The sequence below is a fragment of the Nicotiana attenuata genome, unplaced genomic scaffold (genome assembly GCF_001879085.1).
Source record: "Nicotiana attenuata strain UT unplaced genomic scaffold, NIATTr2, whole genome shotgun sequence".
Classification (NCBI taxonomy): Eukaryota; Viridiplantae; Streptophyta; class Magnoliopsida; order Solanales; family Solanaceae; genus Nicotiana; species Nicotiana attenuata.
The window spans coordinates 315570-341602 of record NW_017670566.1 but is presented as its reverse complement, the minus strand read 5'-3'; the positions used below and the strand labels follow the sequence as shown (position 1 = coordinate 341602).

The 26033-nt window shown below is 33.3% G+C and overlaps 2 protein-coding genes and 1 long non-coding RNA gene across 3 annotated transcripts; all 3 read left to right on the top strand.

The window, feature by feature from the left end:
* Positions 1–1530: 1530 nt before the first annotated feature.
* Positions 1531–11653, top strand: LOC109241047. Its single transcript, XM_019407758.1, has 9 exons — positions 1531–1916; positions 2939–3039; positions 3126–3474; positions 5925–6788; positions 6874–6931; positions 7242–7303; positions 7397–7503; positions 7586–7673; positions 10617–11653. Exons 1-9 carry the CDS (start codon positions 1779–1781, stop codon positions 10932–10934), a joined length of 2085 nt encoding a protein of 694 aa, XP_019263303.1. The 5' UTR covers positions 1531–1778; the 3' UTR covers positions 10935–11653.
* A 3629-nt stretch (positions 11654–15282) lies between these two features.
* On the top strand, positions 15283–17258 carry LOC109241046. The gene is made up of 2 exons (XR_002070179.1): positions 15283–15437; positions 16739–17258. It is a non-coding gene; the product is annotated as an uncharacterized LOC109241046 (long non-coding RNA).
* A 6593-nt stretch (positions 17259–23851) lies between these two features.
* On the top strand, positions 23852–25507 carry LOC109241041 (putative expansin-B2). The gene is made up of 4 exons (XM_019407749.1): positions 23852–23996; positions 24372–24484; positions 24825–25021; positions 25177–25507. Exons 1-4 carry the CDS (start codon positions 23852–23854, stop codon positions 25505–25507), a joined length of 786 nt encoding a protein of 261 aa, XP_019263294.1.
* The last annotated feature ends 526 nt before the right edge of the window (positions 25508–26033 follow it).

The following is a 26033-nucleotide window of genomic DNA, read 5'->3' as shown; positions in this document are numbered from 1 at the left end:
GAAGAGATCTCTATGTTATGTCTTTATGAAAAAATGTTAAAACTGATATAAAATCTTTGTCGGCAACATCAATGATAGCGCTAAATATATATATGAGGATCTTAAATCTGAAGAGACAATTCGAATAGAATTGGTTTCATATGAAAGACATATAGTTTTGAACATGTAGTTCAAACACTTGAAAGAGTCAATGATATGTGCAATCAGTTTTCGGTATCTTATTTGTCTAGCATGACATGAAAACTTGATATGCATCTAAAGTCTATTATATGACTTATATGACTTAACTTATATGACAATCCTCGAAGGATTTAAATCGCTTAAAGCATATACAATTTTTGGTCCTGAAGTACCATATCCTAAGTGCAATTTGTGCACAAAGATATCTTGCTATAACTATAAGCATGATAATGTGATAGCGAGTATTTTCAAGGTGCAACATATTCATTGGAGTTAATATGGCGGATTTATTCACCAAATCTTTGCGGATGTCAACCTTCAAGAAGCTAGTGCACAAGATTGGAATGCAAATGCTTAAAGATGTGAATTGATGCTCTCATCAGGGGGAGTTAATACGCGTTGTACTCTTTTTCCCTCACAAGGTTTTGTCCCACTGGGTTTTTCTTGCAAGGTTTTTAACGAGGCAACCAAAAGGCGTATTGTTAGATATGTGTACTCTTTTTCCTTCTCTAGAATTTTTTTCCCACTGGGTTTTATTTAGTTAAGGTTTTAACGAGGCACATTATCTGTTGAATAGACATTCAAGGGGGAGTGTTATAAATAGAATTGTATTTATGGTGAATGTCTATATTTAGAGAGATTCTAGGGTTTATTACTTGGTGGCTAAGTCACTCTTTCCCTATAAATAGAGGGTTCTATTCTATTGTAATTCATCCCAAAATCAATAAGAATCTTCTCTCTCTTTTTCTCTGCAATATTGTTATTCTACTTTTATTGTTTTATAACAGCAATTAAATAATATTTGTAATTTTTAGTACTTTGAAATCAACTAAAATTTTCTTTCCTTATTTAAATTATGTAGGAACTTCTAATATTTAGGAATACAAAATCAAAAAAATTTGTACTTACATAGGTCAATTTCTTAATTAAATTGTTAACGATAGTTCAATTATAGTTAACGGTTAGGACGTTAAAAAAATACAGTTCAATTAGGACGCAATAAATATAATTCAATTGTTTTAGCTAAGACACGTAAAAAAAAAGTGCGTGTAAAATATAGTTTTGATTTAAAAAATAGGGAATTTACGCAAATAGACGGTCAGTTTTATTGTTTACTTTTTCTAACCAATAAATATTATTTGTTATTTTAAAAATTTTGTTTTTATTAACACGAATAACATGCGCAACGCGTGTACACTAAGACTAGTGGATAGAAAAATAAATTGGTAGATAAGGGTAAATAGTTTTGTTTTTATGAGTAAGTGTGTCAAAACCCCTAAAAATATTTTAATACCATAATTTAGCGGCTAAAATACCATTTATAAGAACATCAAGGGTTAATAGAAAAATAACATAGGTCACTTTGTCTCATCATACATAGGGTTAGAAGTTTTTTTTAACACTACCCACGAGCTCTTTCCCCAAAGGTTTTGGGTTTTCTCGTTTTTCTTTTTTCCTTTCCTCTGCCATGAACTGAATTAGATTTCCCGGAAAACCCCATCCAATCAGCAGATAGCATTTTCCTATTATTTAATCTCTTCATTATTTATAAATAATCTAGGAATTCCTCTCGAATTATTTAGGGATTTGGTGAAATAATGGGTAGTGGAGATGGAGAAGATGATCGGACGTTTAGGGTTAATAATTTCACTGCCGAAGGATTCGCGAAGCTTCGGGAACGAGTTAAGGATAAACTCAAGGAGTTCATGGGTGACTACACCGATGATACTCTCGTGGTATGGTTTATTTTTAGGGCTTAGAACAAATAATATTGGATTACGACACATTGTGCTTAAAAATGTTGAAAATTTTGGGCGTGAAGTTGTTGTTATTTTAGTGAAGAGTATTAAAAGTGTAATTTTGTACTGAGTTCTGGATTAATTTCAGCATTTGTTTCACCAGCATTTACTTTTTATTGAGTTGGTGCAAGTTTCTTATGTTGCCGTTGCTGCCATTAACTAATTGGATTGCGTGAAGTATTGAACTGCTCACATAGATTTGATTTTGTAACTTCCTTATTCTGATTTATGGTTTAAATAGCAGTTTACAGAAGATACTGACTGTTTAAAAAAAAAATATATTAACTGTTTATTTTTTCCTGTTATAGACAAACCTTACTTACTGACTTCTATGCAAAAGTTCCAATTTTACCAGATGTTCCCTGGGGGCTTGTATCAAATTTTATGTTCTCTCATACTAACGCCTGCTTTATCTATGAGGTCCTTGCAAGATGGTTGGTGTCATGTAGTGAACACCCATTGCCAGTTTCTATATAAAAGGAGCTTTTAGTTCTTTTCTTGGAACCAGACCACTCTGCTATATTCTGGCTTGGAACTTTAAGTGTTCTTTGTATTAAAGTACAGTATTGATGCAATGTCAACTTGCACAAGAATTGTTATTGGACTGTATTTTACATATCGATTTCTCATGTACTATGTTATTCAAATTTTGTTGTTATTCTGAATTTAGCGGCAACAAATATTGATATATTTCATAGCAATGCAGGTGGAGGATCACATGGTTTGCTCGTTTAGATCCATGTATTTTTCTTTTGCGCATGATGTTTGATCATCCTTACTCTTTGATTTATTATATTGATCCGTGCATCTTTTGGAGCCTCATTTTAGTTGTATCAGATTCTTGTATGACATTAGACTTTGAGTCTAGCTACCACACATATTTTGTTGATGTGGTGTTCCTTATGGGTCATATTTCTCCTTAAAATTTATCATGCTAATTTTCTTCTATGCACCTGCAGGAATATGTTATAGTCTTGTTAAAAAATGGAAGGCAGAAAGAAGAAGCAAGAAATGAATTGAATGTTTTTCTTGGAGAAGACAGTGACTCATTTGTTGCTTGGTAATATAATAGCCATATTGCAGTTACAGTATTTGTTCCGTTCTAAGTATTATTTTACCATTCTGATTCTTGTTAATGTTGTGTAGGCTGTGGGATCACCTGGGATCAAATATAGGTCTTTATGTGCAGCAAAAGGATCCTGATACAGGAGGAGGAACAAAAAACAAACCTATTAGTGCAGAGCCGGCTGCAAAGAATGATTTGCACCACCTGGACTCTGATGCTGATAAAGTGAAATCAAACAAATCTAGAAGCCGCCGAAGGGAGTGGAAAGGACTGGTTGCTGTTGAACACCCTACTCTACATAGTTCTTTAGCAGACAGCACTCCTATGGAGGAGGAAGCTCATCAAAAAGTTGGTCATTCAAAGCGATCCCTCTCCCCCCAGCCAGAACTTCAGAGAAAAAGAAACCGACCTGAAGAAAGGCCGAAAAAGGTTTCTAGAATTTCTGTGCACTGCTTTGTTTTGAGAATTGAGAGAGTGCTACTGAATTGTGATATTACCATGAAGGAGTTCTTAATTGAATAGTTTGAAATTTGTCGTGTTTTCAAGCACTGTGCCGAACTTTGACTTTTTGATCAACTTTTCCGTCCCAAATGTGCATGTCTAATCTAACTGTGTCCTTTAGTTAATGCCTGTGTTTATCTCTTACAGTGAACTACTATTGTTAGACGTTTTACTTGTCAGTCTGGGCATAATTAAACATAGAGCTGTTTTCGCACATATGTCATAGTGCACATATCTACATGGTGATGTTCGCCACTTTTTCTCTTTCGGGCTCGATAATGCTCTCTTCTTTTCTCATTGTTTGGGGTGGGGGTGAGGGAGGTGAAGGAGTATTCACTTGAATAGATGCTGGGGGTTCCATTCCTATTGTATTAAGTGATGCAAAGTAACAAGCTGCTTTTTACTTTATGGAAGAACCGAAAATGCAGTTAAGACTCACCCTTTCATGTGTTTTATGGAGTGGTTGGTTTATTGAACAGGCTTTGCTAGTGTCCTTTAGTTATCACGTTATTCGGTCTTGGGTTCCATGGAGAAATTACTTTTTCTGTCCTTTTTTGGACTGTTTCTCCACTCCCTTTTGTCTTTCGATTGTAACTGGAGGCGACGATGTGGGTGATGAAAATATCTTTTGATTCAATTGAAGTTGAGTATAAGTGGTGGGTATATTAAGTTTGACGTGCAAAATAATTTGAATCACATACCATTTAATGCGAGTTTATTCTTGAAAGCAGTTAAGCCCATAACATCTTCCACCCATTTATCACCTCAGAAAAGAAAGTTCAAGATTGTTGATTTCAAATGTTTTGAAATGAGATATGTTTTTAGCAGTGTCTTGCCTGGACCCCGTTGATAATGCCATTTGCTAAACCACTTTTCTCCAAGCACCCAAGAGGAGCCTAGAGGTCAATGAAGTGGTTGCAAACTTTGGAGACCAGGATTCAAATCCCAGTAGAGTAAGAAACACACACAAGGTGATTACCTGTCTAAGTCTTGGTGGGCAGAGTTATCGGGTATAGCGCTGGTAGGAGGTAACAAGTACCCGAGAGAATAATTGAGATGTGCGAGAGTTTGCCTGGACACCACCATAATTTAAAAAATCACGTTCCTCCTCTGCTAAAAAAAGATAAAAAGTAAAAATCACTTTCCGCCACATCTATACATTTGTTTTAACTGAGAGTCAAGTTATTTACAAGTGATGAATGTTTAATGCTTTTGTTGTTGTTGAGAGTACCTTTACTTGTGGGTGGATTACAAACAATAATAAGCTTGTGGCCTGGGTACTTTTTATTTAGTAGTTCTGTTAATTGGGACCATATAAAGGTTTGTTTGCAGATTTGATTTCTAGTTTTTTTCCGTATTATGGTATGTATTATATTGCCATATTGACAGGATCGTGATCTCCCTTCCTCTGTGGGTGTGTGGGGTCCTTTTTCTTCTTTAATTAGGTTTTCTTGTTTCTAGTATCATTTATCCTATGCTTTTCTCCATGCCAATTTGAACAAAGTTATAAATGAATTACTACCTGTGATTTGCTCTGGTTGTGTCCCGGCGCTACTATCTTTTCAAAATTTCTAGAATGTTGTTGACTTTTAGTGTATTGCTACTTTTTACTTGTTGAGAGGGAGCCTTGGCGTAACTGGTAAAGTTGCCTCCATATGATCAGGAGGTCACGGGTTCGAACCGTGGAAACAACCTCTTGCAGAAATGCAGTGTAAGGTTGCGTACAATAGACCCTTGTGGTCCAACCCTTCTCCAGACCGCGCATAGTGGGAGCTTAGTGTACTGGGCTGCTACTTTTTGCTTGTTGCTATTAATTATAGTCTTTCTAATGTTATTGTATTTTTAGTGCTAACATTACTTTTTAGTAATTTTTATATTATTTTGCTGTTATTGCTGTACATAGACAGACTCCCTATCATATAATACAATATAAATCATGGTTACGCTTTTTTATTTTTTATTTTTTTGTATAAGAGAATGTGGATAACTTTATTGAATAAGGATTGAGTAAGCTGATTGCAAGATGAATTGCATAAAAACTGAATCAAGTTCAGTACTAGAGTTTTTTCTAATCTACTTTAAAAGAGCAAGAGAAAATGATGTTTGATCTAGTTTTGTATCTCAATGAAACTATTCCACCAACCGTGCTCTAGAATTTATTCCGTACAAGTCCATCTTCGCTCCTTCTTAGCAATTGTTGTATCCTTTTGTTTTGCGGTTGGGTGGTGCTAGTTGGGAGAACCAAGATTTCCAATCATATGATAATTTTGGATTGGATTGTTGATGGGTTGAACTTGCTTTGAGTAGTCCTCTCGAATTTTTATTTTCAAATCGCTACTTCAGGTAATCTCTTTGATTAAATTATTTGCTTTTGATAGAGGGAAGGCATTCGTCAACCAGCAATTGCTGCTACTCGAAGGCTGCTGCAATTTGCAGTAAGAGATGCCGTGGCTACTTCTAGGCCATCCAATTCCAATCTAGAATCCTCACCTTCACTAAAGCGTCTTCGCTCTGTGGTCTCTACATCTGTGGAGGACTCATCCCTTCAAGAACGCCCACAGAGGATACGTTCGGTTGCAAGAGCACCAAATGCCATGGCCACCGCTATAAGAGCCGTTGCAGAAGCTGCAAAAGATGTGGCAAAAGTTAGATCGTCGGCTAATGTGTTTGACAGGCTGGGTCGTGCTACTGGCGCTCTCGATCCTTCAAGCAGATTGGAAGAATCTAATCAAGCTGTTGCCGAAGATGTACAAGATCAATCTTTTGCTGATGCCTCAACTTACCTTCACAGAAGTAATTATAGAGGAAAGCATATTGGGAAGTCTACGTTGAACGATGATACTGCAGTGCTTTATGATTCAGCATTAGATGAAGAAGCTGATCATGGTATCAGCATTGTGAATAAAGGGGCTATAAATGCCTCGAGAACTGGTGCACGTTTTAAAAACATAGGCGAGACTCCACTTGTAGTCGAGTATGGTGTTACTGACAATGCCAATGATATTTTGCACAAGTCACAGAAGGACCAAGATCGACCAACATTTGCTCCTGGTGCTCCTCACCAGCCAATGAATGTTCCATTAAATGTGAATACCTGGAAATCACCTCAGTATCAGGAGGCAAGACAAGCATTGGAGATAGAGAATCAGAGATCTACACAGAGCAGCGAAGGCTTGGCCAGCGAACCTGACATGCTGTTGACAAAAGAAAGCACTAATCCTATTGCAGTTACTAATGGAAATGTAAACATCTATAATCTGTTATGAATCATTATGGTTGAATCTTTGTAGTCTTTAGAAAATACTTAAACAATATGCTCTTTGCTAGGTGAAACCATATGCGGACACACAGAAGGAATCTCAAAAGATGGCTTCTATTTATCAGGGTGAGTTTGATCATCTCTACTTCTGTGTGTTTCTACTTTCTAGGCATGGCAAAAGCATACTGAAATTATTTTTAGATAAAGAATAAGATTAATTAGGGCATTGTCAATCTAATATTAGGATTGGGTTTAGAGTTTATTGCTTTCATTATGTGTTGTGCGTGCCGTGTAATACTCTAACTTATGTGTGAGGTGAAGTACTATCAATTGCTCTATTACTGCGTTAATATATGTTTAGTACTCCCTTTCTGCAATGCCCTAGTGCCATCTTTGTTTCTTTATCTTATGTGTAGGTCATTTTCTGGTATGTCAGGTTTGTATTCTACTGGTCCACCTACAGAAGATGCTGATTCACGGACCATCTTTGTCAACAATGTAAGTTTCTGTCAATTAACTGTGGGTGCTTATTCACTAGATATATCCTTGCTTAATTGCTGAAAAGTATTTATTTTGTCTCCTTTGTTTTAGGTTCATTTTGCTGCTACAAAGGATAGTCTTTCTCGGCACTTCAATAAATTTGGGGAAGTGCTTAAAGTGGTCATCCTGACTGATGCAGCAACTGGGCAACCCAAAGGGTCAGTTATTGTTTTCATCATTTTTATCAGACTTTTATCTGAAATTATTGAGTGCTAAAGTCTAAACATATAACATAAACAGGTCAGCTTACGTAGAGTTCATGAGAAAAGAATCCGCAGAGAATGCTTTATCTCTTGATGGAACATCGTTCATGTCCCGCATTCTGAAGGTATGTTTCCAAAAACTGATGATATTAATTGTCATAAGTTGGTGCATTGATTTTGTCTTGACTGCAGTGTGATGTGGAACAGTTCCCTCTTTTTTCCACTTTATAGTTTTTATTTTTGGACCTTTAACACTCCCTTCAAGTCTCAGTTATTTCTTCAGCTACAAGTTAACTGGTTTTCATACTGATGACTAGCATTCTAATTTGGTTGGGTTGAAAAGTGGATTGTATAAAAATGGTAACCACTCTTCCATACAGCTTAAACTAATAAGATAAAAGAGGTTGATCTGTTCCGTGCAGTTTCAGTTTACTGTTGAGTGCTGAAAGTCAACAGATATGATGGTGCACTCCGAAGCCTTCTGCAGGAGCTGCAGGATGTTAATGCTATATAGCGTTTGAGTTTCTCAAAGATGAGTAAAAGCTCACTTTTCCAAAATTATCACCTTCAACAAGGAAATTTGTCATGAATTTTATCACAATATAAGAAACATCACACATCTGGCATCCGAGGGTGTGATGTAGCGGTCCAGAACCATGGGAGAACAGGGATCAAATCCCAACAGAGACAAACACATTAGGTTTTCTTCCCATCTGCCTAAGTCTTGGGTGCCTCCGACTTATGTTGTGTGCTGCTGGGATGTTTAGCAGGTAATTGTGGAATAAACGAGGTGTGCATAAGCTGGTTCGAATACCAATGTATTAAAAAGACAAACAGACATCTGACCATCACCTAAAAATTAGCTACTAAAACAAAGGGAGTATGGATATATGCAAATACATTCAGTAGCCGCTGCAGGCACTTTTCAGCAATATGCGTGGGATGCAAGCACCGCCAAGAAGTATGTCTGCAGTATAAATCAACAATGCTTAGTACTAATAAAGAAATAAAAAATAAACGATGCTTAGTGAATGACAGGAAGATTACGAGTTGTGCATACTTATAACTATTCATCTTTATTTTTTTAAAAATTATTTTTTGATAACGGTGGTGTTCGGTCAAGCTTGCACGGCAGCTTGACCTATTCCACAAGGTACGTGCTACTTCCCAGCGGGACATGTACCAACCAAGGCTTAGACAGTTGGGAAGAAATCTCCTAGTATATTTTGTCTCTGCTAGAATTTTAACCATACTAGTCTGCAAGGCTTGCACTCATTCATTGACCACTAGTCCATACCCTTGGGTGCATAACCTTTCAGCTTTATTTTAGTTGGGATGTATACAAAGTGTGTGAAAGTGGTTTGGAGGTCTTGCTTGGTCACTTTTGTGGAGACTTCTTAATTTCTTGTTAATATTTTGGTTTGGAATTCAAGTAAAAATGTGTTGGGTTTTAGGGAGCATTAATTCTCGTAATAATAAGTTGCTAACACGAAAAAACACTGCAATAAAACAAAACACTTCTTAAATTTTATGTGCGATTCTTACTGCAACCTTCTGTGTTATGATGATTACTTACTAGGGAAAGACAGAAGTGGTAACTCTAGGAAAGGCACATAGAGGCTTAGTTTCATAAGTGTATCACGTATCTAATTTTGGATCATTGTATTGCTTTCCTGTTTTTTTTTTTTTTTTGGGGTGGGGGTGGGGTTGGGGGGTTGGAGAGCTACAGTATAGCATTAAGAATGTGTACGTACAAAGATAGCGGGTGTGCAAATGCATGAACCGCAGTTATGATGATGCACTGACCCCGTAGCGAGTTAAGAGTTGCATTCCTTTATTCTGGAAACAATACTCTGGTTATTTGGAATGGTAAATCTTGTGATTCAATCTGTTATCCATTCTTTTTCAGTTTGTTGTTTGATCTATTTCTAAGTTCAATTCAACATAAGAACACTGTAATTCCAATTGACTTTTGTTAGTAGCTTTGCTGCTTTAAGCATTTCCTACACTCTCTAATTTGAGATAGTACTTTTTAATCAAGGTTTTCCTAAAGTACATGATGTAGGACATACTACTCCCGGCAAATTACATTTTAAGGTTGAATTGTGGACCACAGGCTACAAAACAAGTATTGAAATGATTTGGGCCTGAATGACCTGAATGGTTCTAGAGAATTCATATGGTTGACTCAACTTGTTTGCAATTGAGTATTTGATTGATCGACTGTTTAACAACAGACTCGTTCCAGTTCCACGATTCAAGGCCTTTTTGAAATTACTGGCATCCAAATGGAGGCCAAGTGTCTTCTTAGATCTTCACTTGTTTTGGAGAATTTTTCCAGTGTAAAGAACCTTTCGAGGGGAAACATATACACGGACCGGTTTTAAATTTTATTTAAGGAAAGCATAGTCAGTGATTGGAGTGTCAGGATTCACCTAGATTCCACTCACTAAGATTTAAAAAAAAGAAAAGAAGAGGAGGGTCCACTCCCATTATGTTGAGAACTGAGAAGAATATGGTGTACCTACTCTCATTGCCAACAGTATCTAGAATCTTTTGGCAATCTGTTACGATTTGCTAAAGTGTCCTCTTCACCATGTGATGTGAATTGTATAACTAACTTGATGCCCCACCCCATGAGTTGGGGAACTTTGAAGAATGGGAAGAAGCCCCTATTCTTTTAGCAATTTATGCTTCTAACTGCAAAATAGTTGTTTGTTTCTAGTTTCTTTTTGGTGTACTCATGAGGTCCCTATTTGTATAGAGGATTGGGCCTCTTTTGTTGAGAACCATATTTTGGTGTAGGTTCTCTTCTTTTGTATGCGGGTTGTTTACGGGGTTTCCCCCAATTGTTAATAAATTTTTTTACTTTATCTAAAAGAAATCGTTGGGAAGGCTCTTCTCTTTGGCAACTGAAGTATCAAGATAAACTGTTCCTGAACTTCTTGGTTGTGCAAGTTTGGGGTGGGGGTGGGGGTGGGGGGTGGGGGGTGGTAGTCGTTTCTACATATCTCTTTTTTTGAGGGACCTCCGTTCATTTAAGCACCAAGTATTGTTCTTTTCTGCAGGTTGTGAGGAAAAGCTCTGCTACTCCTGAAGCAGCATCTGTCACTGTATGGCCTCGTGTTACAAGGTCTGGTCCTTTTGCAGTTTCTAGATTTGGTCGGGTTCCTTTTCCTAGAGGCATACCCACTTTGTACAGGTCCCGGCTCCCAGTCAGGCCTGGTGCTAGAAGTATGCAATGGAAGCGTGATGCTCAGCCTACATCGGCCGAGAATTCTGGTTTGTTAACACCCTCAATTAATGCAGTTCCTTCTCCCATTCCTCGGAGTATGACATATGTACGAGCAGAATCTAAGATTAATGGAGATTCTAGTACGGCTTAGTTAATTATAGAAGTTTCCCCAGTCCTATCTCTCTGAGAGTCCAGCTCTTTGTGGGATTGGTTGAAGTCCAGCAGACATACTTAGCATCGTACATGATTGCTTCATCTGGTGCATCAGTCAAGATAGGGAGACATGTGCACGTAATCATGAACAGAGTGTTACTGGTTTTGCTTTTAGTGTTCTTTCCATATGGCTGCGCGGAAAAGACTTTGGGTAAATGTTGTGGGACTAGATTTTTGAAGTAATTATTATCAGATTGTTGGGTCCAGGTATCTGAAGAGTTACTGTCAAGTTCGAGCTGGAATCTGTGAATAGAAGGTGGAATGGTGGATGGGTTGTTTATTGGATTAGAGACATTTGAAATTTCATTCTTGATAAGGAAAAAAGAAAGAAAAAAAGTTTAGAAGAGTAAAAAAAGTGAAAAAGCAAAGTGTGCTGTCTTAACTGCATTTTACATTTCTTCTTTTGGTCCAATAATATGCTTCCTAATGAGATCTGCAATCAGTGCGAATTTAGTTGATGATTTTGCATTATTGTTAACAGAGCTTCCAAAAGAAATGCAGAGCCTGAAAAGGACATTGTTACTGTATCATTCTGTAATTTGCTTTGGCCAACAAATTCATGTTATTGGACTATATTCGCAGGGATCAATTAGTGTGTATCACTCCTAATTTAACTCAACTAAATTAATTTTACAAAATTTTGTTGCTACTGTGATATATGCCATGTATTCGCGCGACTGTATTAATATAGTGAGGTAATCTGCCTAAAAAATAGGGATTACAATTATTTAATTCTGTATTCAATGTATTTGTGTGACTGTATATATAAATACAGTGAGGTAATTCACCTAAAAAGTAGTGATGATGGGTATTTAATAACGGAAGGTGTAATATTGAATTGTATTCAATTTTGATATATATTGAATTCAGTTGTATTCAAACAACAATAAATCAAGAAATATGGTGTATACCGTTCTATTCAATTCTACTGTATACATTGTATTCAATTCTATGATATTCACTAGTCAACTTATTCGCGCTACGCGCGATCATAAAAAATTACATCAAATTTATGAACTATTCTTTTTCTAATATTTGATCCAAGTCAAAATAGATTATATTTTAAATAGAATTCATCTTATTATTTATACTTAATTTTATATTTTTCTTTAATTTTGTATCACATGAAAAAATTGAAGCAAGAAATGACTATGGAAATTGTAAGTAAAGTTTCTAACCCTAATCGTATGAGAATATTCAAAATAAAGCCAGCGATGATTCTGAAAATTGTAAGTAACAGCATAATAAATCATTTGTCAAATATTATAGTGTATATGATTCCATACAACTCTGGAGTCACCATATTCAAGCTGATAGAAATATTTTTTCAATTAGAGAACATAAAATATACAAATCACATAATATTATTACTTGGAAAAGTTTTTCAATATTATCATAATATTATCATATACGACTCGTGGCCTTAGAGGGTATCACGTCACTTTAATTATGATCAACTTTATATAATATATAAATATAGACATAGAATACTAAATGAAAAATAAGAAAGTACTACTTTCAACATATTGAACACAAATATGCACCACAACTTTTTGTTCTTTATGTATTTTAATAAAAAAAATTCAGTTTTTATGATATTATAATCGTTACAAGAATAACAAATATTGAAAATCCAACAAAAAATTTAATTTATTCTTATTTTAAGATACCTACTTCGTTCTCTACTTCCTTCTTATTTAGAGAAATATAACATCTTTGCCTGCTAGCTAGTTGGCAGTCAAAAACTTGAAGTTGGTATTCTCAACACTTTTAGTTTTTGATGTACTTTCATAATACTTGTTTATTTTTCTAAAATTATACTAATTCAAATTTAATAAAAAATCATCACAAGATATGTATATTTTAAGAATTTGAAGTCTCAAGCATATTGATACTCTTATTTTCCTCGGTCAACTGACATTATAACAATAGCTTTGATACTTGATTTGAAGATAGATGATGCTATATAAGTCTAACAAAATCTTATTCATAAATAATATCCTGAAATAAGAAATTTAATGCCACATATATATAACAGTAATTAATACATCAACGTTTCATACAACTGAATAAAAGAAAAAACCAGTTCTAAAATAGAATTATAGTAAATTAAAAGTACATGACACCAGTCTTGTGAAACTTAAAGCATATTCTAGCTACTAAACATTGAAATAGATTATCTGAAATATACATTTGAGAAAGAATCTAATACAAGCAAATTGCTGAAATCGTCAACGTCTAAAACATAGCAGCTGACATTGCTGTGGAGAGGTGATTATATTGTTGCATTATGAATATGGCCTCCAGAACCAACTTCTCATATCTTGATCCTTACTCCACAATTATGATTGAGTCCCTCCTCAATGTAATGTTTCATGCGCATGGCCGCAAGTTACAGTTGCATATACTCCCAACACAAAGATATACTCATCTTCCTTTATTTTAATTAGTTTTGCCGTTTCTCATTCTTCTAATTTTGAATGTTAATTACTCCCTTACCATTAATTAAGAAGTTATGTTGAGGAATTTGTTGCGTCACGAAGATTAAGAAAGCCGTTTTTGATTGTTCATTACTTAATTTCTATTATATAGAAAAGGAAAGATGGTTGACCAAGGGCATATATGTCATTTCATAAAAATTTCATGTTTGCATTTCTTAAATGCAAAATACACGTGAACCCACATTTCTCTAGCCACAACTCTCCTTTAAATGCACTATGCATGTGTTGATTAGACTATTTGTGCGGTGCAAATGCTCATTTCCAATCTTTTTCTCATTTTGGAAAATTATTAATTTTGTTTTATTCAAATAGAAGTTTCCATAGTGAAAATAAAATTAATTTTTAAATAAAATAACAACAAAAAGAAATATAGATCTTTACAAGATTTTCATATTTTCCCATACTATCTTAAGCAATTTGAAAATAAAAATTAAATGATTTTCATCTATTCATACTATTTGAAGACGATTTCAAACTAAATATTTTTATATTCAAAAATAATTTTTAAAAATATAGCTTGTTAAACCTCAAAAGTTAATTAACTAAACACCAACAAATAATAATTTTAATAAATTTGTAATGTTGGTCGACCAAGGGTATAATTGGTATTTCACTTTAACCTATGCTTTGCTTACTAAAACGCGTCTTCTTCCGTCTTGCATCATCATTTTAAACAAAATATACTGGAATGTTCCATTCCTGCTCTCTTCCTATGATTCAACACTCTCTCAGGTTTATTCTTCTCTTACTCCATTTGAATTTTATTACATCTATTTATTTTATGAATGTCCATCTCATCTAAGACCGTATGAATGGAAACTGCATCTCATTCTTACTTCTCTTCTATTAATTAGTTGCTCTGCCATCTTCCTATACGAACTTTTTGACTGATTGATTTCAAACTGGGTTGAATTGCAAGGTAAATTGGTCTGCTGCATATTAGAGTGGGATAAACTTCTTCTACTCCAACACAGGCAAGGACCCAATTCCTACTTCTCTCTACGTAATTCTTTATATACTTTAAAAACTGATCCACATTTATCTATTGCTACTTAATGAGTTACTATTTCTTAAATGGATTTGTTACGAAATAATCTAGTCACAGCAATTTTCGATTTTCCTTTAGCAGGTTGGGTCATGTTTAAATGGATGTTTCTAATCTTTTAAATGGTTGGGTTGCAAAAGAAATATGAACAACAATATTTAATATGCCCTAAAAGTGTCGATTGACTTTTGAGTTACAATTGGCAAAATATAATAATTTTTTAGTTACAAAACAAAGTAAAGTGGCTTTCACAAACAATTTCTTTCAGTGACCTTCCGAGAAATTGACTCGGAATTTAATGATGGTTTTAATATTTTCTAATTTGTTATTATAATAGTTGACGCGCTATCCTTTTCGGGTCTTGCTGGATCGAAGGAGTAAAACTTTCATTCAATCTGTTCTTTTGTTTTATGAATGCTGACGCATTTCATTTTTGATGTGTTATTTCTGAATTTTAAAGTAGCATCATTCGCCCTTTTTATTCTTCATTTTCTTCTTTCTCACAAATTGTATTTGATAGATGAATGAGCTCATATTTTGGAAAGTTGGAATCGGATAGAAAAAGTCTATATTTGCCTATATGCATCTTAAAATTGTACTAATTGATGTTCAAAATTTTTATTCGTAGTTTTGCTTTCTACCCTCCAAATTAAGCTGTCATGTTCACTCTCATTGTCTCTATCATGCGAGTTTGGCTAAGATATTTTCCATAATAATTTGTCTTGCATCTGTCTTGAAGGTTGATATTGGTCTAGCTATGGGCTTCAAGGAACAGGGTCGCCAAATAAAGCTTGATGTCATAATACTGGATGATAGTTTTGTTGTTGTAAAGGTTTGTGTATTGACGCGTTGTCATCTTTTACTGGAAGTTTTCAGGCTCCTTTTCTTATTAAAGGTAAAATGTCTTGCATTGTTTACTTGAGGAAATTTAGCATATTTTTAATATAGTACTTTAAAGATGTCTCTAATGTTTTCATAAAATTTGTATTGGCATATATGATATTCCCATAAGTCAACCAATTAAGAAACTAATTTTGATTAGTAGCAAAACTGCCTATGCTTACGCATGATTCATGTGAAAAAATGTGCAGCAAAACCTAATGTGATCTTGATATTTACTTAAAAACTGTTAGTTTTCCTTTACTTTCTGTTGAAAATCAGCATTTAGTTAATTCTTCTTAACAAAAAGGAAACTTTCCTGCATTTTACTGAAAGAGAAAAAAGCATCAAGTTGATGATAAACACATATTTCCATTTAACAGTATATACATACATAGGGAGCTTTAAATATGTTAACTTAGAAAAAAAAAAGGAAATTTAAATATGTCAAACTGGAAAAAATACTACTTTATTCTTGTATCACTGTGAAAAAATATTCAAAGTTATTAGATCAGTTACACATCAATAGAGATACAAAGTCAGAGAAGATAAACGAAAAGGAAAGCAACAAGCATGGCAAATCAAATTCTTGTTAGGCAAATTCAAGAAGCTAATGAGTCCAAGTAGAACTATAAGTAATCCTAATAGACAAAATTTGTCTGATGTCTTACAATAAATTTTGCAGCTTCAACCAATATTGATTGTTGAATCGCAAGTTTATGTGACAAAGTAACATAAAAGAAAATGAAATTGCAAGGATATCTTTGAAGACTCATTCACTTTACATTATTTTGTGATTTTTTGGTAATAACAATGTTGGAACATCACTCTTTTATTCAAAAAGAAGTTTATAATCTCAACGTCTCTTACACTTAGATCTTCAGTAGTTTCCTTCACGGGTGCATTGATGTTGTGTCATCCATTATGGTATATTGAAATTTAAATATAGAGAGATACAAAGTTGAAGTATTTGTTCACTATTTTAGTATTTCATTGTCAATGATAATTTCAGATAAGAATATCATAGTTTAAAAGAGTCAATCGTTTTGAGTTAGAAACATTGATACATATAGTGGTGACTCCTGACTTGAAAATATTACGTGATAAGATAAATTTAAATTTCGTTACGGGAAAAATGAATTCCCTTTTGCAGTTGTTATCTTTATTGTGTAACGACACCACTTTGGTTATGAAAATTTTCCTCTAATTTAGGTCGAGACATCAATAAATATTTTATGGATGCTGCAGGAGCAGCATTAGTAATGGAGAAAAGGAATATATGTATTAATATTTCTATTCTTTGTTTTGATTGAAAAGTTTCAGCTCTTTCAACCACCGGGGGAGTATATATCTCAGTAAAAATTCCTTATGAGTATGACATGCTCAGCTTATTTGGTCATGTTTAGCTTCATATCATTGGAATAATTGATATATGATATTGTAATGGATATTCAAGGCTTACAGTTGAAAAAGTTAGGATATTCAAGGCTTACAGTTGAAAAAGTTAAGTTTCGTCATGATATGCCACTTCAAAGTCATCTAAAGGGCATCCCCACCGTGAGTAACAGATATTCAAGTCTTACATTTGTTAGGTTTATGCTGGTGCCTTAGAAGATATGGATTCCTTAACTTCTAGCGAGGTTTCTTCGTCATTGATTGTACATAGAGTACAGTAATCGAATAGCTCTTATAACTTTCTGACTCCTAACTTATTGATTGTTGTAATAAGAGATTGTGTGTGTGTGTGGATATAAATCTTAGGCTACACTCTGCTCTGTAATTCATTTGTTACTGCTAAGAAGTTTAGCCAAATTCAAATGGATAAGGATGTGAGGAAGAATTGGCACAGGCAAACGAATAGCTATATCTTAGTATTTTCTATATGGCGGGAGTGGTAGGTAACACTAAAGAATCATTGAATGAGCAAAAAAAAGAGCTGAGCATATGTTAGAAAAATTGTCTATTTACCTTTTCAAAGAAATACGAAGAGTAAATTTTATTGTTTTAGTATAATAGTAACAGATATGTTAGATATGACGGCTAACCGATGCCGATTCTGGAGCATGTCTTGAATGCTAGATTAGAGTCATTGATGCATATAGTTTGTGTTGTGCAAGTTAAATTGGACATAACAGGGTGTAGTACTTATAGGGTGCTTCCTCTCTTTATCGGTGCACATTTCCTCGAGAAAGTCTCATTTTTTGACATTTCTATGCATTCTTTTACTGGTGCTTCTTCACTTTTTATTAAGTAAAAGTAAAATGTATTTCATATTTTATGAACCGATATGTTGGGCCCGGCCTTAGCTCGGGCAACACACATCTAGTTTCTTAATACAAACTTTTGGGCTTTCTAACATAATTTGAATATGAAAAAAGAAAACAATGAGAGAAAAGAAGCAAAAAAAAAAAAAGGAAAGATAAATGTGATCTTTAGCAAATAAAGGAAAGATAAAGGAGTGTATCTATATATATATATATATATACACACACTCCTTTGCAAGAAATATTGTATAGACTGAAACTTAAAATTCAATGCAAGGTTTAGTTTTCTATTTCTATAATATCTTTGCATTATTCTTTTTCTCTACTATTGTATGTGGAGTATTCTTATATTTCCAAAATAACGTATAAAAGGAAGAAGAGAGAAAATATAACTTTTAAAACACTTAATGAATATTGAGAAATTTTCATTTTTACGACATTTAATCAACGTTCACCTCAAAGTTTAATTTCTTTTATATATATTTATGTATTTTTGTGATATTATATTAATTCAAATAATACAAAATATATGTTCGTTGCCAAACAATCACGGCAAAAATAGACATAAACAAATTATTTCTCAAAAATGAAAAACAAAGGAGAAAAAGTTGAAAGAGGAGGACAAAGAAAAGTCATTAATTCCCACTCTGCTCTATTTAGACTCATTTCATATTTATAAATTTTATTCACGCCTATTCATTCTAAGAAATCTAAACCACAAATAATCGTAATATAATTGTCAAGCATAACATCATTTGAGAACGACATAGAATCTATATGATGATATATTTTCATATTTTGCAGGAGAAATTATAAAATGCACAATACATTCTCAGTTATAAACAAAAGTATTCTCCCACTTGACACAGCGGGAGAAATCCATTGACCCAATCACATATACCTCCCCCATTCAAATTGTAGATTGAAAATAATAATTTAACAATGTAACGCATATGTGTAATCTAAATGGCATACATATATGTAAGTTGTAACAATATCCTCAAATTAGACATACAGATAAGTTTCAACCATTTGTCACAAATTTTTTTTTATTTAATACAAAATATTAATTTGTTTTTAAAGAAGGCACAACCCATTCCAGGATATGCCCAATTATTGCTCTCAAAAGAAACGTTGTAAGGTGAGACAAATATAAGCTTTGAAGGATAGTAAAAGTAGCAAAGCAAAAACCCTTAATATTAAAGTAAGAATACCTTGAATTGGTTAAGAGGATGATAAAATTTGACAACAGATGATGATCGCTGATTTCATACTCGAAATCCGAATTGAAAGTCTGCCACCATTGGTTCCAAATTTGGCTTGTCTTATATTTGAGGAAGGGGCCGTTGTTTTATCTTGGACTTCCAAGAAACGATTGGACTCTCCAATAAATGACCCAAGAAACGTTTCAAACAACGCTTGCTTCTTGTTTAATACAGTTTTTATTTATTTATTTATTGAATTGAATGTGAAGGAAAAAGGTAAAAATGCCAAAAAAAGGAGATAATAGATAAATGCAATTGCTGGACATAGAGGGATGCCACATCACCTTCTCAATGCCCAGCTTTATTAATATATATAAATTCTTCACTATTATACATTGTATTTAATTCACCATATTCAGTTCGACTATATTCAAACAATAAAAAATCACAAAATAGTGATATTTGGCTGTATTAGAAAATACAGACCTTTGAAATATTTAAATACAAGCGAAAATATAATGTATTTATACAAACATATGCATTTGTACAGGATGCAATGTATTTGTATTGACTCAATAGCAAAGAAGAGAAGAAAGTTTGCCGAAGATGGCGTTTTCCGGCCAAGCAAAATACTGTATATATTGTATTAAAACTGAAAATGAAGACGAACAAAATCCCGCCCTCAAATCTTCTCCGGCGACTCTGCTTCATATTTTCAAAAGCTCAATTCGTAGCCATGACCAGATCTGTTCGCCTACTCCCTCTTTGTTTCAGACCTATTCTCTTCGCTTCAGAAAGTCCACCATCGCCACCAAAAATGGCTGGTACGACGGCTGCCTCGATAGAAAAAGGAGAGAGATTTGAAGGAGAAAAGAAAGGATTGAGAATCTTGTTGATAGAGAGAGAAGGAAGAGAGAAATAAAAAACATAATTGGCATATTTCACGCCTCAATGGTAGGGAATTGAATAAATACATGTTTTGCTATAAAATAGAAAAGTATGAGTAATAATATTTTAAAATTGTTTTGGTTTATACTCCCCCCCCCCCCCCCCCCCGGTTCACTTTTACTTATCCATTATTGGCTTCGCACCCCCCTTAAGAAATAATAAGTAAAGTGCATAATTTACCATGATACCCATCTTAATTGGTGTACAATCTTAATGGATTTGAAAAATAATTTGGAATGAGTAATTATTACTAAGGGCAACAACAACAACAACAACAACCCAGTATAATCACACTTGCGGGGTCTGGGGAGGGTAGTGTGTACGCAGACCTTACCCCTACCCTGGGGTAGAGAGACTGTTTCTGATAGACCCTTGGCATCCCTCCCTCCAAGAACTCCTCACCTTGCTCTTGGGGTGACTCGAACTCACAACCTCTTGGTTCGAAGTGGAGGGTGCTCACCAGTAGAGCAACCCACTCTTGTCTAATTAATACTAAGGGCAAAACATAAAAATAAATTATTTTTCTCTGCGAAAAGTGACAAGTAAAAATAAAAATTTATTTATGGAATACTTGACAAGTACTCCCTCCGTTCACTTTTAATTGTCAAGTATTCTAAAAATAAATTTTCATTTTTACTTGTCATTTTTCGCATTTCAAGAGAAAAATAAATTTTTTTTCTATTTTGCCCTTAGCATTAATTTCTCTTTCCGAATCATTTTTCAAATCCATTAAGACTATACACCAATTAATATGGGTATCATGGTAAATTATATATTTTATTTATTATTTCCTAAAGAGTGTGCAAAATCAATAATGAACAAGTAAAAGGAAACATAAGAGTAAAGTGAATGCATGGAGCAATAAATAGGGTGTTAGTTTGCCAAAGGAAGTAAATTTTCATTTTTCAATACACATCTTGATTGAAGCCACGTGTCCCTATGGAAATTAAATGACCCGATTTCATCCGTTTCCTCCACCCATCTAAAAGTATTTCTCTCTTCCCAAACAAAAAAGATTATAGAATCCAAATTAAAAAGAGTTAACTACAGTCAAACCGCTCTATAGTAACGTCGTTTATTACGAGATTTTTCTGCTTTGATAGCGAATGACTGTTATACACCTATAACATCATTTGACATTTAAATATTCTTTTGGCTGTTATAGATAGAACTTATCCAAAAATTATTTATTTTTTATTTTTTAATATTACATATAAAAGATAAGAAAATTCTTCAAATTTAAAATCTCAGAAGATATGCATTTCACTAGGTATATATTGAAGAAAGCTAATACATTATTAATAAATTCATTAACTAAACGTACAAAGATTTAAACTCTAAGGCACACATTTTAAAGCTACTAGGAAAATAAATTCTTTCAAAATTGATGGAAGAATTTTGTAATTGTAGCTGTTTCGTAGATTTCATTCTCTTACTACCGATATAACACCCGAATTGACGAAGACTCGTGCCCAAATTTTCAACAAAAAGGTATCTAATGAAAAATATATCATATGCAGATCTTCAAATCTTGTGCCTTATGCAAGATAGAAACTTTGTTCAATGGAAAAGATTGTGTGCATATTTCTAGAATTGTTATTAGTAATCTTAAAGATTCTATATAGCTATTATAGATAAGATAATTTTACAAAGAGCGTTCTACTATAAATACAACCGTTGCTGTTATAGGTAAAAAGTTGTTATAGAAAGGTAAAATATAACTTAAAAAATCGGTTCCAAGGAAAACTTGAATTTTATAGTGAATGACTGATATATATGGATACTGTTATAGAGAGGTCTGACTATAGTTGGATGAAGTTCACAAAGTTTTTCTTTCGGCAGTACAACTCAGGGGCGTAGGCAGGATTATTCTTAAGCGGTATCGATATTTAAGAAAATGAATAAATTAAAAAATACAGTTCGAATCATATTAAAAAAAACTATTAATACAACTCTCCTCGATGAGTATTTATTTTTTTAAGTTGAATTCGTCATTTTTTAGTTCTATTTGGTATCCTCATTAAAAATTATTTCCAAATACCTCTTTTTTTTTTTTCTATAAAAGCATCAAATAATTACTCAAAACCTTATCATTCGCATGATTTTGCAAATTGTTCTTAAATAACCTCTACACACAAAAAAAACATGACAACTAACAATGGACTAGCATCCTAGAAGTTAATATAAGAGTAATCTTTTAATAGATAGGGCACAAAATTCTTAAAATAAAAAACGTATGCTGCTGGTGGGGTTTGTACTCACGACCTAAGAGAAGCAAAAGATGCACTTAACCACGCGAGCTGACGCAATATCCAGTTCAAGTAATATTCTACATATGTTATTTTTGCATGTTAATAACATATTTAGTAAACTTTTCCGATGAAGCGGTATCGGATGACACCGCTTAAGCCAAGGTGCATCCGCCCCTGGTACAACTTAATACGAGCACAAATTATAGATGTACTACATATTTTGATCATTTCGAGCGTTAACAATTGACTACAAACAATGCCTTGAACCACATTACTAATATTAACGAAAAAGGAAGAGTTCCAAGTATTTTGTACAGCAAAGTTAAATAAGATTAAAACTTGCAATATGTCTCAACTTTTAAACTATGCGAAAATTTTGAAAATGAATTGAACCAATGTAATGTAAGAAGTTGCAAATTAGAGTCGGTCTGATCAGTTTTCTCTATCATTTTTTCCTATGGTTGTGTATTGTATTGTCAGGTTTTCAATATAGGAATGGAATCAAACCATAATGACCCACTACTTTGTTTTAAGTAATCTCTCTTCTGTTTGAGTTGGTTTAATGATTTTAAAGCTACCACGTCTTCTTTTCTTTCTGTAGATTCTACATTAGTTAGAGATTAACAACGTCAATTATGGCTCAAAATGCCATTGAATCAATATACTTTTCATACATTTGACCCCTTATTTTAATATTTTGTACATTTAACCAATATTATCGCGAAAAATAGGTTTGACATACAATTGTTTTTAAATAGTTAAATCTTGTTATTAATACATGTATTCTTATTCCATATTCTAGATTTCCACATAATTCAATATGAATATTATTTAGTACTGTTAACCAAACATCATATGGGGAGTTTTATGCTGGGATTAATTATTTGTATACACTAATCAAATATTGTAATGGTTGACATTTGATTAATCAAATGATTCCTAATTATGTAGATTGACACTTGTTGACACGTTTGCGATGTTGTAGTCAAGTCTAAGCTAAGGACTTGAGATAAGCGGAGACTTTAACCTTTAAATGCTCATTTTGACTAAATGTAACATATCAACTGGTTAGAAAATTGCGAGAAAATTTTAATCCTTATAGGACAGTCATGTATATATGGGAACAAGTGTACATAAAGTTACAATTGAGATCAATCAATTTGAGCTTCAAATAATTATTTTAAAGTTACAATTTATATAATGGTAGCAATGCTTGTTATTAAAGAAAAGAATAAGGTTTATCATTGCGAAAAATGCTTCTTATGAAAAACGTTAATCATTTGAAAAAATTAAGCAAGTATTAATTAATCGATATGTTTTTCTTTTGATCTTCTCAACTTACGGTTAGTTGTTATGCATTTTGATATGTACATGCCTCTTGTTCTATATTTGTAGAGATCTTAAATCATATGTCGTTTAGTTGGCATATGGCAAAAAGAAATAAAACAATTAAAGAGATGATGAGGATTATGAGATGTAGTAATCTTTCAATCGTCATCCTTTATAATTCTGCATTATAAATCCCGCAACTAATCAGAAAGTGAGACAATAAAGTTCTTACCTTAAATTGGCAAAATGGTTCATTATCATAATTAATATCCTCAACTTTGGCAAAGTGGTTCATTATTCATAATTAATATCCTCATCTAACTAATATTCATTTTTTTAATTATAAATAGTACCAATTAACATGGCATTACATAAGCAATTAGCAAAAATATTAGAGTATCACTTAGTTAATCAAAGATAATTTGCTAGGCCATGGCTACAAATTTCCCTAAGTGCCTTTTCCTTTGGAATTTTGTAGCCTTTTGCTCGTATTTGGTTAGATTTTCCTCTTGCCAACCAAGCGGTTATTCACAAGCTGTTGCAACCTTTTATGAAAATCCTACTAGTCCTGGGAGTGGTAATGTCTTGTATAGTCGTTTGTTTCTACTCTCCTTTTTCATAAGACTAATGTAGTAGATCTACTAGATTTTAAATTTAACCTGCTTTAGATTTCAAATATAACTTTGAAGGTAAATCTTAATAGTTCAGTTGTTGGCTATCTGAATTTTACTTTGTTGGTGAGGGTATGATTTGCTCTTGTAATTATTCCCTTATCAATTTTCTCTTCACTTCCCCCTACATAATTAAAAAAAAAAAATATACGAATAGAATTTTGTAGACAAATATTCACCGAAATGACTTAATCAATATAGTCTTAATTTTACATACTTTATTAATAATTCTAGGGCTAAATGATTGAAATACATAAATTATTCTTATTATTCTGCTCTAGGTGGAGCATGTGGGCTTGAAAATGACGTAGCAAGCGCTCCCTATAATGCAATGATCACAGCGGGAAATCAAGCTCTTTTTAAGCAAGGCTCTGGATGTGGTGCATGCTACCAGGTAAACATATTTTATGTGGCGGAGTCACATAAATGAATGAAATTCAACAAATAAAGTTATATAACGTAAATTGGATAAAAAAATATTTTTAAATCTCCTCATAAGAGAAAATATAGGTACAAATTCTAAATGTAATACTTTTAGATCTTTTCGAATTCACTTGACAGAATTTCTGATTTCGCTACTGATTTGGTAAATTTATAATTCTAGAATAAACGTGTCTTATTTTGCATGAGATGACAAGGAAATGAAACTCTAAAACAAAGAGAGAATGTGCATGAATATTTTAGTTTCATGCATAAATGCATTACATCTCTATAATATCGACATTGTTTTTCAGGTGTTGTGCACCCAAGACCAAAATCCATATTGTTCGGGGAATCCAATAACAGTAACTCTTACAGATGAATGCCCAGGAGCATGCAATAATGATCCGGTTCATTTCGATATAAGTGGAATTGCCTTTGGAAAATTGGCGAAGTCTGGTGAAGCTTCACAATTATATAATGCAGGAAAAATCTCGATTTTTTACCAAAGGTGAGTTGTTCTACAAAAACTAAAAATTACTTCATTTGTTCCAACTTATTCGTAGGTTTTATATAGGAAGCAATAAATTGATTTTTTCTTCTTATTTTCCTTATGAGGAACACCCCTAATGTATTAATTTATTTTATTTTTATTGGACCTTACAGGGTAGCATGTAATTACAACACAAATATCATATTTAAGGTGGACAAAGGCTCCAATCCTAATTTCTTTACAGTTACATCTGAAGCAGTAGATGGAGATGGTGACCTTTCTTTAGTTGAAATCCAAACAAGCAATTCGAGTTGGGTACCAATGCAGCGAATGATTGGGGCAACTTGGAGTGTTGGCATACAACCTGACAAACAGAAACCTCCTTTTTCCCTCAGACTTACTTCAGAAACAAAGCAAAGTGTCACTGCCTCGAATGTCATTCCAGACGGTTGGCAACCAGGATCAGTTTACAAATCAAATGTTAATTTCCCCAATAACCTATAAGGTGAAAGTAATTATGAAGGGAACATATAAGGGTACGGTGTACATATTATTGAATACCATTTATTTACCTACCGTATCAAGTATAATTAATAAAGTAAAAATACCTTCTTCAAATTATTTTGAATGTGCGACCAATTCTATTTCATGCCTTTTCTTTGATTTGAGCTCTCTAACAAAATAAAAAATGGCTGCTACCTTTGTTGTAATTACTCTTTTTCACAGAAAAATGACGAGTTAGTTCTTTATTTTTGCGACAAAGACAAAGAAGCACTTTTGGTCCAACAAGTGGAAAATTCCTGGATTCACATGGCCAGAAACTCACTTTGACGATATAATCTCTTAATTAAATTACTGATAGGGATATAGTAGATATGCCTAGATCCAGTCTCATATTTAATGATTTGAATATATTTTTATGAACGTTATTTCACTTAAAATATATATGGCATTTGATATTCTTTTGTCATTATTATTAATTGCTTGGTTAATTTGATAAGGTCCTTGATTAAATTTTGAGACTTGTCAT